Below are 18,567 nucleotides of genomic sequence, written 5' to 3' on the forward strand. Positions count from 1 at the left end.
AGAGAGAGAGAGAGAGAGAGAAATTAAAGATGAGCCCCAAATCAAAATTAAAAACCACACAAGAAAAGCCACTGTAAATGAGTATTGGTGAACAAATGAAACGAGAATTCGCACCTCTAGGGATGCAAGATCATGGAAAAATCAAAGAAAGAAAGTAAATATTTTAAAGAGAACAGAATAGGCCAAATAGAAATTTCAGAGTGAAAATACAGGAAAAAAAATAGGAAAGAAGCCATGTTTAAACAGATGAGGAAGACTTAAGTCCCAAGGAGGAAGAATAAAAACCAACCCACTTCAGGATGACTTATATTGAACCTGCAGAACCAAACAGGAAATCTTAAAACCACCTGAGAGGAAAGACAGATTTGTACAAAATGACAGTTGAACTGGCAGCAGACTTCTAATTAGCAACCATGGAGTTAAGACTTCAGAGAGCAATGGAAAATTACTGCCAACCACAATTCCATACTCAAATTACTTTACAAAAATAAGAATGAAATACATTTTCATACAAAAACAAGAGAATTTACTACTCTCAGGTTCTAGAAAAGCTACCAAAGAATATCTCAGAACAAAGGAAATTAAACACAAGACACAAGAGTAGAATATCAGAGGCAATAGTAAGCAAAATAATTGATATGAATAAATCTAATAAGCTATTTAAAATAATAATTACAACAATAATAACTCAATTTAGATGTTTTAAAGCAAGATGAGCAAATAGAATTAAAACAGTTTAAGAGTTTGTATTAGAGAATAACAGAGATGCTAATTAACTTTACATTTTGATAAGTATGTATCTTGCAAATTTAAGAATAACCACAAAAGATCCATCCATGTTATTGCAAATGGCAGTATTTCATATTTTCTTATGGCAGAATAGTATTCCATTGTGTATATATACCACATCTTCTTTATCCAATCATCTATCAAAGGACACTTTGGTTGTTTCCATGTCTTGGACATAGACACAGACAATAGTTTAGTGGTTACCAGAGGATAAGGGGAGAGGGGTGGTAGATGAGGATAAAAGGAATCAAATATATGGTGATGAAAGGAGAACTGACTCTGGGTGTTGAACACACAATGTGATATATAGATGATGTATTAACAGAATTGCACACCTGAAATCTATGTAACTTTACTAACAATTGTCACCCCAATAAACATTAATTTAAAAAAAAAATAACCACAACCACAAAAGAATAGAAAACCAGAATGTATAATCCCAAGTAATAGAAGGTGAATAAAAATAGATTTTCAACCTAGTAGATGGCAAGAAAGAAGGAAAAGTATCCAAAAAGTAGAATAAGTGCAAGCTCTGAGCAACAGCGGTTCGAGTCCCGGCCCTAGCTGAGCTACCGCTGAGCTGCCAACAGGTGGCAGGATGGCTCAGCTAAAAAAAAAGAAAGAAATATAAAACAAATGATAAGATAAAATTGAGTCAACATATTAATCTCATTGTATGCAAATGGATTAAACTGTCAAAGTAAAAACAGATTATCTGCCTAGAACTTAAAATAAAACCTAGCTCCTTAATTTCAAGATTCACACTCAAAATACAAAGTGGTTATTTTAATCCAAAGAAAGTTATGATAGTAGTATGAATACCAGACAAGCTAGATCTTAAGGCCAAAAAAAGGCATTATTAGGGATAAAGGGGGTCATTACTTAATGATAAAAGGAGCAACTAAAAAGGATGGTAAAAGAATTATGAACTTATATGTACCAGCAAAATAGTCCCAAAACAGACAGAGCAATAATTGACAGAGTTACAAAGATAAATTGATAAATCCACAAACCAGAAAATATACCTCTCTCAGAAATGAAGATTTTTTAAATGAGGCAAAATGAATGAAAAAGAAGACCCCCAAAACTGAGAGAATCAGTTAAACCAAAAGCTGGTTCTTTGAAAATATTAATAAAATGGACAACACACAAATTGAATCAAAAGGGAAAAGAAATAATTCCCAAGTAAGCAATATTAGGAATACAGAGGGAACGTGGCTGCTGTTACACAGAGATTTTTTTAAATCACAAGAATGTTATGAACAATACCAAGCATTTACTTAAACATGTAAATTCTTAACAATGGTTCAGGTGAAATAGAAAAATGTAAATATAACTATATAAAGTAATTAAATCAATAATAGTATTTTTTTAAATCCACTCCCAAAAATAACATTGAACCTAAGTGACTTTATCAGGTGAGTTTTACCAAACCTATTAAGGAACAAATGGTTCCTGAGAGTTTTGTTTGTTTGTTTGTTTGTTTTAATTTTAAGGAGGGGAAGAGACGAACTACCAAAATCAGAAAAAGAACATGCACAAAATGAATATTATAGACCAGTTTCAATTACAAACATAGTTGCAAAAATCCTAAGTAAAATATTTGCAAATCATACCCTGCACATATTTTTAAAAAATACTTTATGACCAAATGGTAGTCCTGAGGAATGCAAAAACAGTTCAACATTAGGATAGCTCATAATATAATTCAATGTACCGAGAGCATCTTTTCATATGTCTGTTGGCCATCTGTATGTCCTGTTTGGAGAAATATCTATTCAGGTCCTCTGCCCATTTTCTAATTGGATTGTTTGTCTTTCTGTTGTTGAGTTGTATGAGTTCCTTATATATTTTGGATACTAGCCCCTTATCAGAGGTGCTGTTTACAAGTATCTTTCCCATTTGGTTGGTTGCCTCTTTGTTTTGTCAATAGTTTCTTTTGCTGTGTAGAAGCTTTTTAGTTTGATACAGTCCCATTTATTTATTTTAGCTTTTACTTCCTTGCCTTGTCAAATTCATAAAATCCTCTTTCAACCCAAAGTCTATAAGTTTAGTACCTATGTTTTTCTTCTATGCAGTTTATAGTTTCAGGTCTTATGTTTAGGTCTTTGATCCATTTTGAGTTAATTTTGATACATGGTGACAGACAGCAGTCTAGTTTCATTTTTTTGAACGTGGCTTTCCAATTCTCCCAGCACCATTTATTGAAGAGGCTTTCTTTTCTCCATTGTATGTTTTGGGCTCCTTTGTCGAAAATTGTCCATATTTGTGTAGGCTTATTTCTGAGTTTTCAAGTCTATCAGTCATCAGAGAAATGCAAATAAAAACCACAATGAGATATCATCTCACACCAGTTAGAATGGCTGTCATCAACAAGACAAATAATAAGTGTTGGACAGGCTGTGGAGAAAAAGGAGCCTTCATACACTGTTGGTGGGAATGCAGGTTGGTGCAGCTGCTATGGAAGGCAGTGTGGAGGCTCCTCAAAAAATTAAGACTAGAATCACCATATGACCCAGCAATCCCTCTTCTGGGCATATACCCCAAAAATCAGAAACCATTTATCTGTAAGGATATATGCATTCTGATGTTCATTGCAGCTTTATTTACAGTGGCCAAGACATGGAAACAACCAAAGTGTCCTTTGATAGATGACTGGATAAAGAAGATGTGGTACATATATACAATGGAATACTACTCTGACATAAGAAAAGATGAAATAGTGTCATTTGCGACAACATGGATGGATCTTGAGATCATTATGCTAAGTGATATAAGTCAGACACAAAAAGTTGAGAACCATATGACTTCACTGATTTGTGGGATATAAAACTGAAACCAACAAAGGAACAAGACAAATAAAGAAACAAAAACACATAGACACAGACAATAGTTGTTACCAGAGGGAAAGGGGGGAGGGGAGATGGTAGATGAGGGTAAAGGGGTCAAATGTATGGTGATGGAAGGAGAACTGACTCTGGGTGGTGAACACAGGATGTGATATATAGATGATGTATTACAGAATTGTACACCTGAAACCTATGTAACTTTACTAACCATTGTCACCCCCAATAAATTTTAATAAAAAAGAAAAAATATAATTCACCATATTAATATCTTCAGATGAAAAGTTTTATTAGAATTGGTATTTTTCCGTTATAACCTGTACTGTTTATGTAGATTATAAGAGTGGGTAGGGGATGTTTCTTGCATCTCCCTTCTGCCCCCAGAGAACCTCACACTGCATCTTGCAAATACTAGGTTTTCAAAAACTGATTCATTTAGCCATTGCTACATGTTAGGCGATGCCATCCAGAATTCATTCATTCATTCACTCACTCAGCAAACACTTATTAAGCATCTTCTGTGTGCAGACACTGTTAGCCTATGAGAATACAGGTTGAGTAAAATATACTCCTCGACATATAAATTCTGCTGGAGAGGTGGGCCATTTAAGAGACATAAAAATAATTCTGTTTTAATATAATTGCTACGATAAGAGGTATGTACCAAATTCCATTGGAACATTGCGGAGGCCAGGGTTAGTTTTAACTTGTTGGAGGCCGTTCCCCTGAAGAAGTATTATTTAATGTAGGTCTTTAAAAATGGGGAAAGACTGGTGTGAAATGCTTCAGTACTAAGGAGTTTTGACTGTATCTTACTGAAAATTGGGAGCCAAAGAAAGTTTTCATGCCGGGGAGTGACATGTTCAGCTCTGTGCTTAGGAAAGGGTCGCTGGTGGCAAGATTTGTTACGGGCTTCTGGTAGTGGACGGAGGTTATGCCTGCAGCAGTAGACCATGCTGTGGATGGAGCCGGCCAGGTTCAAGAGAGCTTGAAGAGGCAGAAGAGACAAACAAGATCTGGTGATGGCAAATGAGGGAATTGTCACCAGTGGTGCTTTCCCTTTGTTTAGGCCATCGGGTGGGTCATCTGTTTCTCACTGGCACCATTAAGGAGCATTCACTGGTTTTGGAAGGCAGAGGGGACAATGAGTACACAGGTGTCCCGGTTGAGTTTGTAGCCAGGGAAAGGTGTTCCGTAAGCAGCGGGAGACATGAATCTGGAGTACAGGAGAAAGACGGAGGCCAAAACTGAGATCTGAGGACCAACCTCAGATGCAAGGAGTAGTGGGCACTGTTACTTCACTTGACTTGCCTTTTTTTTTTCCTGTTTTTTTCTCCCTAAGATGATCTTATTTGAAATAGGCTTTTAGAGTTAGCACTAAGGCTGTCCTCACAGTGTAAATTGCTTTTCAAATAAAAACAGAAAAAAAGAGATCCTAGAAATTTTGTGTAATAGACTCGTTATTACGATGGTGAATGGTACTCGTCTAATACGGACATATCCAGAATATGTAAGATATGCTTCCAAAGTTATTTTCACAGTTTCATGTTTTATGTTTCAATCTCCCTTACAAATTTTCTTTTCTTAAGCATTTCCTGTCCTTTTTTCTCATTTGGGAAGAAACAGGTCTAGATAAATGAGGGGTCTACTGCTGCCAGGTCTGTTTTGGATGTGGATTGCAAAGGCTGCAAACTACAAATCCAGGCATCTTAGAAACCAGCCTGGGTGGAGAGGCACCAGAACATTAGCAGGCGTTGTGTGTTTTTCTGGTTGTGTGTTTTAGTGGGAGACTGTGTTTTTCTATTTTTCTATGGTTGTTCCGTATATGGGGAGGTGGGGAGATTATGTCTTTCTTTCTCCTCATTTCTCGACCAGGTGACTGTATGGGACAAATGTCTGTCCCATCCTTCTACTCAATCACTCACTCCTCCCATGGAAGGGACTTCTCAGGGAGAGGAGGGTGGGAGGGGCAGGCCTGACAGCCCCAGGTCCCTGCCTTAGAAAGGCCATGAGGCTAGCCTTGCTGTCTTCCCTCAAGCAGTGGTGGGTGAGACTTGCCCGCTCCCTCCATGAAGCAGTCTAAGGAACAGTGTTCTGCAGCCCTGGCCTCCCCAAGCTGGGCCTCAAGGCTTGGCTAGCAGTGGGGTAGAGGTGAATGAGGTTGGAAATTTCAGGCAGCCTCAATGCTTCCTAGGTCTAAGTTGTGTCTTCTGACAGAATATACCAGAAGCCCCTTTTCTTGGAGGTAGCTCACCTGATACTGTATTTTGATCTTCATCTGACTCTGAATCTATCTTCCGTAGGAGAAGCAACTGGAGGCTGGGTTAATGGGCACCCCCAAACCTCCGGAAACTACAAGCACATATTGCTTTTACAACTAGAGAAATACTGACCTCTCTTATAACCCAGCAGCCACTTTCTTCCATTCCCTCACTGCCTTTCTGAGCTGTCAGCCATGTTACTATAGAGATAAGGAGTGAACAGTCTGGTTCGCTAAAGAAAACCCACAGCACTAGGCTGGGGTCCTTCCAGCAGAAACCCTGTAGGGGAGAAGCCCTCGTATTGTCTTTCATGGTGAGGAGACACATGCAGCTTTGGGGGGTTTGTTTTTATTGAATCAGGCTGGAAAACACAAAGAAATGTGCTGACTCATCTCCTTATCCCCTCAAGTCAGCACACAATGGATTTTCCTAAATTTAAAATTATATACAAAATAAGAACCACTTTTTTGGCTCCAGTGTCTCTCTCTCTCTCTTTTTTTTTAATCTCTCAACAATCAGTATAAGCTGGTTGACAAGCACAGTAGTGCCTGATTTTAATTTTGGAATTGATGGCTTGTCTTTTATCTCTTCATTGTCCTGACAGGATGAAATATTTATGCCTTTATCCCTTGCTGGCCACATCTAAGGGAAGATTATGTTTTATATTGTCACTTTTAATAAGGCCTGTGGGAGACAATGCACATGACATTTATGTTATTTACATCCTGAAAGACAATGCTGAGAAAGGCCGGAATCGCCCTGCAGAAAGCCTCCTCAGCGTTGTCAGTGCTTTGGTAGAAACGCATCTGTCTGTTTGCCACATGTTAACGGAGCGCTTCCCTGGTGCCAGGCCTTGTGACTGCCATTGAGAACACCGCAGGGATTCAGCACAGACAAGGGGGCCCCCATGGGGCTGGTGGGAGGAGACTGACATCTGTCCAAGGGTCAGAAACAATTAAAATCTGTGCTAAGTGTCCCATAGGAAAGGCCGAGGGACAGATCTGGTCTAAGGACTCATGGAAGGCTTCATTCATGGAGGAAGGACCATGGGACACAAAATCTGGAGGTTGAGGAGGCACGAGACAGGGGATGAGAAAGGGGAGGACATTCCAGACCGATGCTGAGTTTTACCTGGAAGTGAGGAAGTGTTTAAAAGTTGGCGGAGGCCAGGGTGTGTAGGACTTAGTGGTCATGGCGATAAATTCAGTTGTTATACAAGAACATTGGGCAGCATTTAAGAGGTCTCAACCAGGGGATGCTGTGAACAGGTATAGGCTTTAAAAAGACACCCCTCAACCCCCCCCTCACCCCGGCAGCAGCAGCAAGGTAATCACGGGACAAGAGCAAGAATTAGCAAGATCAGGCAGTCGACCCTTGTGGATGAGCCTAAAGCCCTGGTAAGAGGAGATGGTTGCTGAGGCCGGGGCTGTGGATGTGGGGACAAGGAAAAGTGTCTGACCTTATACACACGAGCAATACCCAGAAGGTTGCATTGGTTATATGTGTTTCTCATTGAAAAACATGCATGAAAACATCTGCTGTGACAGACGTCAGAAGGGGACAAGTCAATGTTCACTGAGGCTGGACCATCAGATAGGTATGGACTCCAGTATCTTGGTCAAAAGTGTTGTTTGGGTGACATTCCATCCATTGCCATGCTGCTGTTTCCTATCAAAAAGGAGTAGTCTTCTACAGTTGGCTTGGCCAGAACATGTCTGGGCAAATGGACAGCAGGGAATCAGGCCACACTCGATTACAGTTAGAGAGCATCTGAAAAGTATGCATGGGTGGCTCTGGAGGTAGGAGGGAATCAGAGATTATCCACATCCCGTAAGTGTAGCAGGTATGAGCAAAGCCCATCAACATCATCTTTAAAAAGGATTTAAAATGGATTTAATTCCTCTGCCATCACTGTACTCCACACGTCTAATCCATCAACTCTTCCAGCCTTGCCTCCCTCTCAGAAGGCTGCTCCGTTACCCCACCTCCCCTGAGGTCGTCACCACATCATCATCACCATGTCCTGTGCTGGTTTCCACCTCTGCAGCGTGCTCACACCCTTTCCTTGCCCGCTGACACTTCTGCTGCCCCAGCTCAGGCCTTCCTGTCTTCTCAACCGGAAGTTGTCATAGCCACCTGCCATGTTTTCCCCACCTTGAGCCTCACCTAGGTTTAATGCAGCCCCCACTCCTGCCTCAATGATCCTTCTAAAACATCTTTCTGTTTATGCCATGCCCCATAGCACTTGTATTTTGATCCTCCCAAAGCATCAATCGCTCCCCGAGTGTCCCTCAGTCAAGTCCAGATTTCTTAGGGAAGTAGTCACATTCCACATGGTGACATAGTCTACCTTTTCACACATGCAAGCATTCATTCATTCATTCATTCACTCACTCGTTCATGCACTCACGCAACAACAAATGCTTGCTGAGTGCCCGATATGCCAGCTAGCATTTAGTCAGTACCAACAGTATGCAAAGCAGTATGAAAAGTGTTTTTCATACATTTTCATGTTTGATCCTTACAATAAACCAATGTTCACTATTTCATACCCAGTAAGGACTCTGAGATACAGAGGGGCTAAGTAACTAGATCAAGTCCACAGCTCATAAGGATTCAAATGCATAGTCCAGCGCTAGCATCTGAGCTCCTAACCACTGTGATATAACCACTGTGGGCAAGGAAAAGGTTGGTCAGCTGTGTGGAGAACAGTTCTTAGGACGAGTAAGTCTCCATGAAATAGCATCCAGCCCCTCAGCTTGGCTGAGCTTGGCTCCCGAACTTCTCCTGTCCATTTTAGGGGACCTGCACAAAGTCCCACACCACATTCAGGATGATTTGGAGCTGAGGGAGGGAGGGTGAGAAGATCAGACTCCCTTCTCTAATGGGTCAGAGTCTCTCACACACGCTCCTTCCGCCATTCTGCCAACATTCGCTGAGCTAGGGCCCACTGCAGAGGAAGTACGCAGGTGGAAAGTAAAGCTTACAGCACATTTCCAAGTTCCAGCTCTGTAGCAATGCCTTACGTTTCACAGAGTGCTTCCTCTCGTAATGTTTATTTGAGCCCTAAAACCCGGGGCGGGTATCAATCTCGTTTTACAGATGAAAAACTGAGACACTGAGTCTCAAACCCCAAGACTTCCTGCTCAGAGTCCACCGAGTGATGTCACTACGGCAGACATGCTATGTCCAGGTCCCAAAGAGCGTGAACACGATTTCCTAAGCATGTGCTCTCTAATGCAGACTCCCAGCATGGCAAAATAATCGGATGGCCCCTGAGGTTGGTCCTTCATAGTCTCCTCGTCAGACGTGGTTCTGTTGAAGGTCTGCCCTCAGTCCTTTACAATCACAAGGTCAGCCCATTTTTGTTAGCAATTTAGCATAGAAAATTCCTTTCTTTCTAGTCCTCTGGGAGTTGGGTAACAGAATTTTGATTTTACTTCCCATATGGGCTAGACTTGAGGGCTACTATTTTCCAGCTCAAGAGTTTTTATTCCATCTTCCTCTTACCCACCATTATATTTGATGGATAGTATTAAACAGAAGGAACATTTATTTTACTGGAGTGGAGAAATGCATTAAATTAAGTAATAAGTATATAAAATACATAGTTAGAGGTTTTGTAAAGGAAAAGATGTAATTTTGTGGTCATGCATGTTTGGGACTATTTTCTGTGTTATGTTTTGCTGGTAGAAATAGAATGTATTAGATCAGCAGAACTGGATGAAGACGACTGTGCTTCTAGGACAATGTCTTGCTACAGACATGAGCGTGACAAAAAGAAAGAGCCAGCAGAGCTCAAAACTCTTGAGACAATGGAAAGGGGACGCAGTCTGGGAACGTTTGCAAGGGTCGTTGTTGTGACCGATAGATGCGTGGGCCCTGGGCCACAGACCTCCTAGTATGATGGACGCCTGCCACGTCTGTCACTGGTGTGGCCACATCCACATCCAACAGGACAAGTGTTTATGAAGCCACAGGCCTGGCAGATCCCTGCCACTTAGCATCAGTCCATTGGAGGCAACCTGTCCCTCAGATATGGGGACATACACTTACCTGGAGACCTTCCTGAGTGGGCACTGCTGTTCCCTGAAGGTGATGCTGCCTGCACTGCTCCCCCTGCCTCAGCCACCACTAAAGGAGGCCATAACCCCCAGAGGGAGGAAGGTATGCCTCCTTCACTCCCCATAATCAAATTCCCCAACCGATTATGGGAGACATGGTGTGACGAGCATGTCTTTCGGAGCTGTGAATTCATACGATGACTTACTACGTTATAAAAATGACATCACATTTGTTTAAACATTTAGTGAATCATATTGAAAGACAGTAAAACTTCAGGAAATGGAAATTGTCCTGGCGAACCTGGAATTGGAGTTCTGGTAATTATGCTTAGCCATCTAAGAAGTTAATTGCTTCTTCGATTAGTCAGTGAGCAATGGGCTTGTTAGTCAGCTGTCTGAAGAGAAATAAAAACTGGTCTTAGAGCTAAGAAATAAGTCATTAACTCTGGTGATGACTAAGAGAGGTGGGATTGTCTAAGGACCAGCTTATGAGAGCTAAAATCCACCCCCTCCTCTTTTACAAGCAATACTTCAACCTAGTTGTTGAACTGAAAATTAATTTTGTACTAATTTGTACTCAGCTCACGCTTTAATGAGCTTATATGTCTGGGCATTTAATTTGAAAGCACACTTGATAAATAATCTATTAAAAATAAATTGAGACTGGAAATAAATGAGTTTGGAATTTCAGAGGTCAGTAATTAAGATTACGGGGTCACCATTTGGTTTTTTTATTTTTTAACCAATACTTAGCTACCTATACCAACATTTCACATTCTCTAAAAATGACGCAAATTCTGTACCATATGGGACCCCCAAAGATATATGACTGTCAAAACCCAGTGACTCTGGCTACCCCAGGCCGCCTAAGCACTAACATCAGCTGCTGTCCTGTCACTTTCTGACTTGTCTCAGCTCTGGCATGCCTGCTGGGTACCCAGAGCTGATGTCCCCTTACCCTGTGCAGAGTGGTCCAGGGAGCTTTTTAATGCAGTTACATGATCCCCTTATGTTTACAAAATTATCACACCTCCCTTAAGTACCCAAGATAGAGTTATCTAGAGAGAGGGGAACGTGGTGCCATTCAGAAGGTATTTCACACGAAAGCTAAGGTGGTAAGCTGGCAGCAAGATCTCCCTTAGCCCAGCGGGGTGCCTGATGGGGCAGTCTGCGCCGGCGTTCCCCACCACTCTCCCTCATGCATTCTTTCCTAAGCCATGTGCTCACCGAACGGGACACCCTGACAGGGCACTGTGAGTGCCACGCTCTTCCTGAATCTTACATCCATGCACAAGTAACCCTGAACCTGAGCTGCTGCCCCTCCCCCATCGCCCACTGTCTTTGCCCACGCTTTGCCTCGGCAGGCAAGCCCCCTCCCGCCTTTGCCCCTGGACACCTAGCCATTCCATTCATTAACCTGTATGGGGGTCAAAAAGGAGCCCACAAAACTTTCATTGTTTGTAATTGATATACTCAAGAACACAAAAAATCCAAAGTATGCTACAAACTATTAAGATGATAAGACGGTTCAGCAAAGGGCCTGATACAAGATAAACTTTAAAAAAACAAAAGCATAAAAAGATTAAAAAGCAAAAAAAAAAACCATAAAAAATAAAAAACATATAAAAATACATTAAAAATTACCATGTGTAAGGCATGATAGAAAAAAGATCCTATTCATGATATCAACCGACATACAATACCTAGGCATTAGCCTAATGAAAACATTCTAATAGCCATATGAAAAAAAATTCCAAAACTAGACTGGAGGACATAAAAACAGCCTTATTACATGGAGAGACATACCATGTACATGAATAGGAAAACTCTTTATGGTAAAACTACCAATTCATACTAAATTGACCTATACATTCAATGTAGTCCAAGCAGAAATCTCAATGGATTATTATTATGGAGCTTAAATTTGATTCTACAACTCACCTGAAAGAGAAAATAATAGGCAATAATAGCCTAGAAACTTTTGAAAGAGTGAATAGTACCCAAAGGAAACTTGCTCTCAACAAGGGTGCCAAGACAAATTGGGGAAAGAATAGTCTTTTAACAAATGGTGCTGGACACCTGGATATCTACATGCAGAAAAGAGTGAAATTGGGCTCCTCTTTCAAGCCATAAACACAAATCAATTCAAAGTGGATCTAAGATCTAAATGTAAGAACTATACCTATAAAACTCAGAAAAGGTATAAATCTTCATCACCTTAGGTTAGGTAATGGTTTCTTAGACACGGCACCTAAAGCATAAGCAACTAAAAAAAAAAAAAAAGATAGCTTCAACCTTGTCAAAATGGTCAGCTTTTGTGCTTCAAAATACATGATCAAGACAGTGAAAAGACAACCCACAAAATGGGAGAAAATGTTTGTGAATCATATCAGAGGAGGGACTGCTATCCAGAATATATAAAGAGCTCTTCCAGCTTAACAATAAAAAGACAATAACCCAATTCAAAAATAGGCAAAGGATTTGAATAAACATTCCTCCAAAGAAGATGCACAGATGGCCAACAAGCATGTGAAAAGGTGCCCAATGTCATTAGTCATTAGGAAAATGAAAATCAAAGCCAAGTGAGATACCACCTCACATATACTGGGGTGGGTCCCATCAAAAGAGTAGACAGGAAGTGTTGGTGAGGGTGTGGAGAATTTGGGACGCTCATGCATTCCTCCCATATACTGGGGATGTAAAATGGATCCGCTGCTTGGGAAAACAGTTCGAGAATGCTCCAGAGCTTAAACGTCGAGTTACCACAAGATCCAGTAATTTCACTTGTAGGTGTATACTCATATACCTACTCATAGCGTGTACCCAAGAGAACTGAAAACATATGTCCACACAAAGACTTGTACAGAGATGTTCATGGCAGCATATCTTACAATAGCCAACGGGTGGAAACAATACAAATACCCATTGACTGATGAATGAAGAAATAAAATTTGGTATATCTATATGTAATTTTATTCAGGATAAAAAGGATTGAAATACTGATACCTGAAGTAACAGGAATGGACCTTGAAAACATGCTCAGTGAAAGAAGCCAGACACAAAAGGCCACATACTATATGATTCCACTTACATGAGATGAGATGAGTGAAGTAGGCAAATCCATAGAGACAGGAAGTAGATTAGGGGTTGCCAGGGGTTGGGGAGGGAGTAATGGGGAGTAACCACTAACGGGTATGAAGTATCTTTTTGGAATGATGAAAATGTTTTAGAATTAGAGAGTGAGGATGGCTGCACAACTTTGTGAGTATACTAAAACCCACTAATTGTGTGCTTTTGAAAGGTGATTTTGTGGTATGTGAATTTAATCTTAATACTCTGACATCAAAATGTACTCCAGATCAGTGGTAACTAAGACAGTGTGGTATTGGCACAGGAGCAGACAGATGGAGTGTGCCTCAGTGGAGTAGCTCAGGGAGTAGAAAAGCGAAGCCAAGTACGGATGTGGATATTTGATATCTAACAAGGTAGCATGTTCAAATCAGTAAGGAAAGGAAAATGTTGGTGCAGAAGAGCCGGCTCTCGGTTTGTGGGCAAAGTTAGATTTCAACCTCATACTCCCACAAAAATAAATTCCAGATAGATTAAAGAGCTAACTGTAAGTCTGTAGAAATAGAAGGAGATAAAGGCGGACCTATGTAATGACCTTGAAGAAAGCCACCTTACACATTACACAAAATGCACAAAGGGAAAGTTGGATACCTTTGACTATAAGAACTGTAAACTGTACAACCAAAACTATCATAAGTGAGTTAAAAAGACATCTCACATCATAACAGGCAAAGTATTAATATCCTGAATATATAAAGAACTTCTGGAATCAAGAAAATGTCAAGATAACACATGTCCTGCACCAGACTCATTTCCCTCCGATGCCTTTCAGATGATCCCAGAATTTTGTCCTCTGCCCAGTGACAAAGAGATCATCTTGGCCCCTTTATTTATTTTTATTAGTTTCAAAATAATTTTATTAGTGTACAAAACAATGTAATAGTTAGACATTTCACCCCTCACAAAGTGATAATCCCCCTCCCCCAATCTACTGCCCCTCTGACGTCGTCTATAGCTATTGCAATTCCATTGACTCTATTCCCTATGCTGTACTCCACATCCCGTGACCATATATATATATAGTTGACATACAATATTATTCAGCTTCAGGTGTACAGTGCAGTGGTCATGCATCTACCGGGGATATGAAAGACAGTTTGGGGAATATAATCAATAATGTTGTAAAGATTTTGCAGGGTGCCAGATGGGCCCCTTTCTTATGGACTTCTCCAGTTTACTCAGCCACTCGGTGTTAGATGGTCCTCTTTCTTAGCAAAGTCAAGGTGGTCTTCTCAGTTTTGTTTCTGTTGGGCAGAATAGCTGGACACCAAGCCCTGTCTTCGAAAAAGCGAATTACTGTTGTCACGAGTGAAGGAGCTGTATGCTAAGGCAGGCACACAGGCGACACACTGGAACCCACGCCCACTCCCGGTTTGCCTTCAAAGACGCAGCCCTTAGCTGCCGGGACCACATGCCCCTGGCGTTCAGAGGACTTGAATGAGAAGTGCTGGGTGTATCCACCCATTGCTTGCTAGTCAGCCACGTCGGGGCTGCAACATAACCTTTGTTCAAGAGAAACATTAACCTTGACTCTGGACAGAAATTCATCTTCATGAAGGAAGTGTCCATGCTGTGTTCTTTTTGCAAGCAGTGACATCATTAAACAAGTGGAATATTGCAGGCATGTCACACGGGGACTTTCATCTTGGACTTGGAAGGCCTTCCGATTTTTCTTTCCTGCTGAGTTAGACAGTCCACTCTCAATTGGGCGACTCAGTGAGGTCCCCCTCTCTCTCCTTACCCGCCTCCCTCTCATCAGCTTCTCTGTTTTCATAAGCCATAGATTTATACCTCAGTTTACCACATTTCACAGTGTGCTTAAATACCCCATACAGTTCCTCATCTCATCCCAAGAGGCAATTTACATGAGGGTAAAATGGTGACATCAGTGCGATTTGTCCTGCTGCTGGGTTGTGTCGGACATTCGGCATCAGGGCTTTCCTGAAGGGTGTTGGAGAGACAAGAATGGAACTGCGGTGCATTTTTAAACCCTGTCGATAATCTCTAGGTAAATCAGATCTTCCAGCCATAGGCTCTGACTGTGTCACATTGGGCTTAGCATGAAATAGTGCGACTCCTGGCTGAATGTTCTATGAAAAAGAAAATTCTATAGCTAGAAACAAGTGAAGATCTGAGGTGAGAAAACATTATGACTGAACAGACCTTCTCCTTTCAGGGTCACTGTTACTACCACGGACACGTGCAAGGATACCCTGGCTCGATGGTCAGCCTCAGCACTTGTTCTGGCCTCAGGTGAGTGACCGCGAGGATGCCGCCTCTGGCTGAACCGCGAGTACTGCCGACTTCCTCTTCCTTCTCCTGTCCACTCTAAAGCACTGAGTAAACGACGGGGCGCACCTCCTGCTGGCCCTCCCTGCACAGCTCACAAGAGCACACATTACCCAGGTCCGCGGTTTCTCTCTCCTGGCACTTTTGTCAGGGTTGCTCTCAGGCCTGGAGTGAAGCTAAGAGTGACGGAACTGGCTGAGGTTCATCATCATGGGACCCGTGACTATCCTTCATCCATGTGACTTTGATGCTTGACAATTCCCAGTGGTAAAAGATAGGACATTAGGTAGCATCTAAGCTGCTTGCTAATTCCCAGAGATAAAAGATAGGACATTAGGTAGTGTCAAAGCTGCTTGCTTAGTAAAAATAAAAAGGCCTCCTCTCATGAGGAACCAAAGTAAAGGGACAAATTCAACCCAGAGCCAGATGTGTGGGACGCAGGCATGGATGGAGGGGCTTTTGCTGCTAGACTCTGGCACGATGCAAGACGCAGTCACCTCCCCTCTGGGTGGGCCAACCCTGGTCCTTGCTCAGGGCCCCTTCTTCCAGGTCACGGTTGGCTCTTATGTCCCCAGGAAAACCAGTGTGTGTGACGAACTCCCAGCTGCCTCAGCCTTGTCACTGAATTTATTTATTGAGTTGTGAACTGACAGCTCATCTCCTCAAAGTCCTCCCTTGCTTTGGCCCGAGGCAGCAGAGCGGTTCTGTGGGAGGGAGGAGAAGGGCTGGGGACGTGGGCCAGCTTGTGTGGAAATCGGGTGCCTCCTGTGTCAGCAGTAACCGCTGCAGCTTTGTGCATTCTGCGTAGAGTTGTAGGGAGTGAGTCTCTATACACACACAACACACATACCACAACACACACAATACCCTACACACACACACAAATATACCACAATATACCACACATACCTCATCACACATGACACACACAGAACCCGCAATATACCACCCGTAACACACACTATGCCACACACGACATACCCCACACACACATATCACAACACACACTACATGCCACACACAACACACCTTGCACAATTCACCATGCCTAACACACTGCGCACACACACAAGACACGAGTCAGTCAAGCTCTGCAAACGTAAGTGAGTGATGACTTCGCCGGCCTCATCAGGGTTTGCACAGCTGCCGATGACAGACAGGCACCTCGCTGGTTAACGGGGACCAGGTGCTCTTGGAAATCATATGTCACGTCGATCCTGACCCAGAGCAGATACTTAACAAATGTTCCTGAATTAACAGGTAATCGCTTTGCCAGCGCCTAATTGACAGCACGCATTTGTGGGTAAAATTCTCTGGTGTGACATGGGACATCCGACTCTAGCAGGCGCCCCCTTTCGGCATTGAACATGGGTCCTTCCAAGCCACTGCCCACTCTCCATGACACAGGCCACCTGCACGATGACCTGTGTAAAGCGAGGGTGTCTCTGTCCCATGGTGCCGTCCTCCTGTGTTCAGCATCCTCTTTTGCCCGCCTGGGACTGGTTCCTTCCTAGTACTCCCCCTCCAAGCAGGCCGTGTCTCGTGTACCCTCCATGCCGAGCATTTAGGTGGCTTCCAGCTCTTCCCACTGTGGCCTCGTGGTGCGTGTGTCTGTGTGCAGGGCAGGAGGGCAGGCGCCCCGAAGAGTGACCACGGCTCAGAAGGCACCGGCCCTCACGTCTCCTGCCGCTTCGTTCTTCACAGCATCTGGCCTGATTTCCACTGACCATGGGAGTAGGAGAGTTCTGTCTCCTCACATCTTCCCAGTCCTTGCTATATCCGACTTACTCTTCAGTATTTATCATTGGGACCTAAGAATACAATAGCCCCCCTTATCTGTGGTTCCAGTTGCCCAAGGTCAACTGCGGTCTGAAAATATTAAATGGAAAATTCCAGAAATAAACAATGGATACGTTGTAAATCACGCGCCCTCCTGAGCAGTGTGATGAAATGACACATCGTCCCGCTCCTTCCCGCCAGGGCCGTGAGTGACCCCAGGCTGTAGGTGCTCCTGCCTGGCAGTCACTGAGTCACCGCCTCAGTTATCGGATCACAGGCCTTGTGTTCAGATCACCCTTACTTTACTTAATAATGGCCCCAAAGCCTTCCACATAACTTTTATTATGGCGTATTGTTATAATTGTTCTATTTTGTTATTAGTTATTGTTGTTAATTTCTTACTGTGCCTTATTTGTAAATTAAACTTCATGAAAGGTGTGTATATATGGGGAAAAAAACCAAAATATATGTATGGTTCGGTACTATCTATGGTTGCAGGCATCCACTGGGGGTCTAGGAACGTATCCTCTGTGGATAATGGGACTGCCTTATGCACAAAAGCTAATCGTCTCCCCCTTTACTCCAGCCCCACTCGGGTGAGACGTGGCAGCAAACAGTGTATCCGTCCCGGCTTCCTCCTCACTCCTGACCATGCAAACACACAGTCAGGGATTGGAGTGTGTGTTTGTCTATTTTTATAAAACAGAGTCACAGCATACACATCACACTACAGCTTGCTTTTGTCCCCTGGCCCTATGTGTCCCTCCATGTCAGGAGATATAATCTTGAGTCTCTCACTGCCTCATTTCAGTGAGTGTACACACACACACTCACACATTTCTGCACACGTGTTACTTTTAAGAAGAACTTTTGATTTCCCATTTACATAACCCTCCTGAACTTTGAAACGTCTGCTAATCTGATAAATGAATGGAGGTATGCTGTTTGACTTGCAGCTCTCCAGTCATTCATTCAGAAAGCATTTCTTGAGCACATCCTTATTGCCAGCACAGAAGGAGGTGAGCCGTGCAGACGTCTACAGGGAGTAGGTTCCTGGCAGGGGGAACTGTGTACAAAGCCTCTGACACAGGAGAGGGCCTGGGGTTTGCAGAGCAGCAAGGTGGCCGGTGTGGCTGGAGCAGGGAGGAAAAGCCGATGGAAGGTGAGGTCAGAGGGAAAGTAGAACATCAGGACCACAAGGGGCCCTGAAGGCGATCAGATGGCACATGGCCTCTCTCCTGGCTATGACAAGTATCATAGACGCTTTGAGCTCAGATCTGATTTAACATTTTCACGGGGTCAGTCTGGCTTCCGGGCTGAAAATAGACTGTAGTGGAAGCCCGCAGGAGCTTAGCTGGGTGCCTTCACGGTCATCTTGATGAGAGATGGGGGACCTGGACAATGGTGGCC

General features: G+C 42.8%; 1 protein-coding gene across 1 annotated transcript in view; it reads left to right on the forward strand.

The window, feature by feature from the left end:
- Nucleotides 1–18,567, forward strand: part of ADAM12 (ADAM metallopeptidase domain 12) — a 309,331-nt gene that overhangs the window by 183,539 nt on the left and 107,225 nt on the right. Inside the window, exon 5 of the mRNA XM_019654224.1 lies at nt 15,266–15,342. Within this exon, the coding sequence (XP_019509769.1) occupies nt 15,266–15,342 (77 nt within the window). The remainder of the gene's footprint in view (nt 1–15,265; nt 15,343–18,567) is intronic.

This window comes from Hipposideros armiger, unplaced genomic scaffold (genome assembly GCF_001890085.2).
Source record: "Hipposideros armiger isolate ML-2016 unplaced genomic scaffold, ASM189008v1 scaffold_216, whole genome shotgun sequence".
NCBI lineage: Eukaryota > Metazoa > Chordata > Mammalia > Chiroptera > Hipposideridae > Hipposideros > Hipposideros armiger.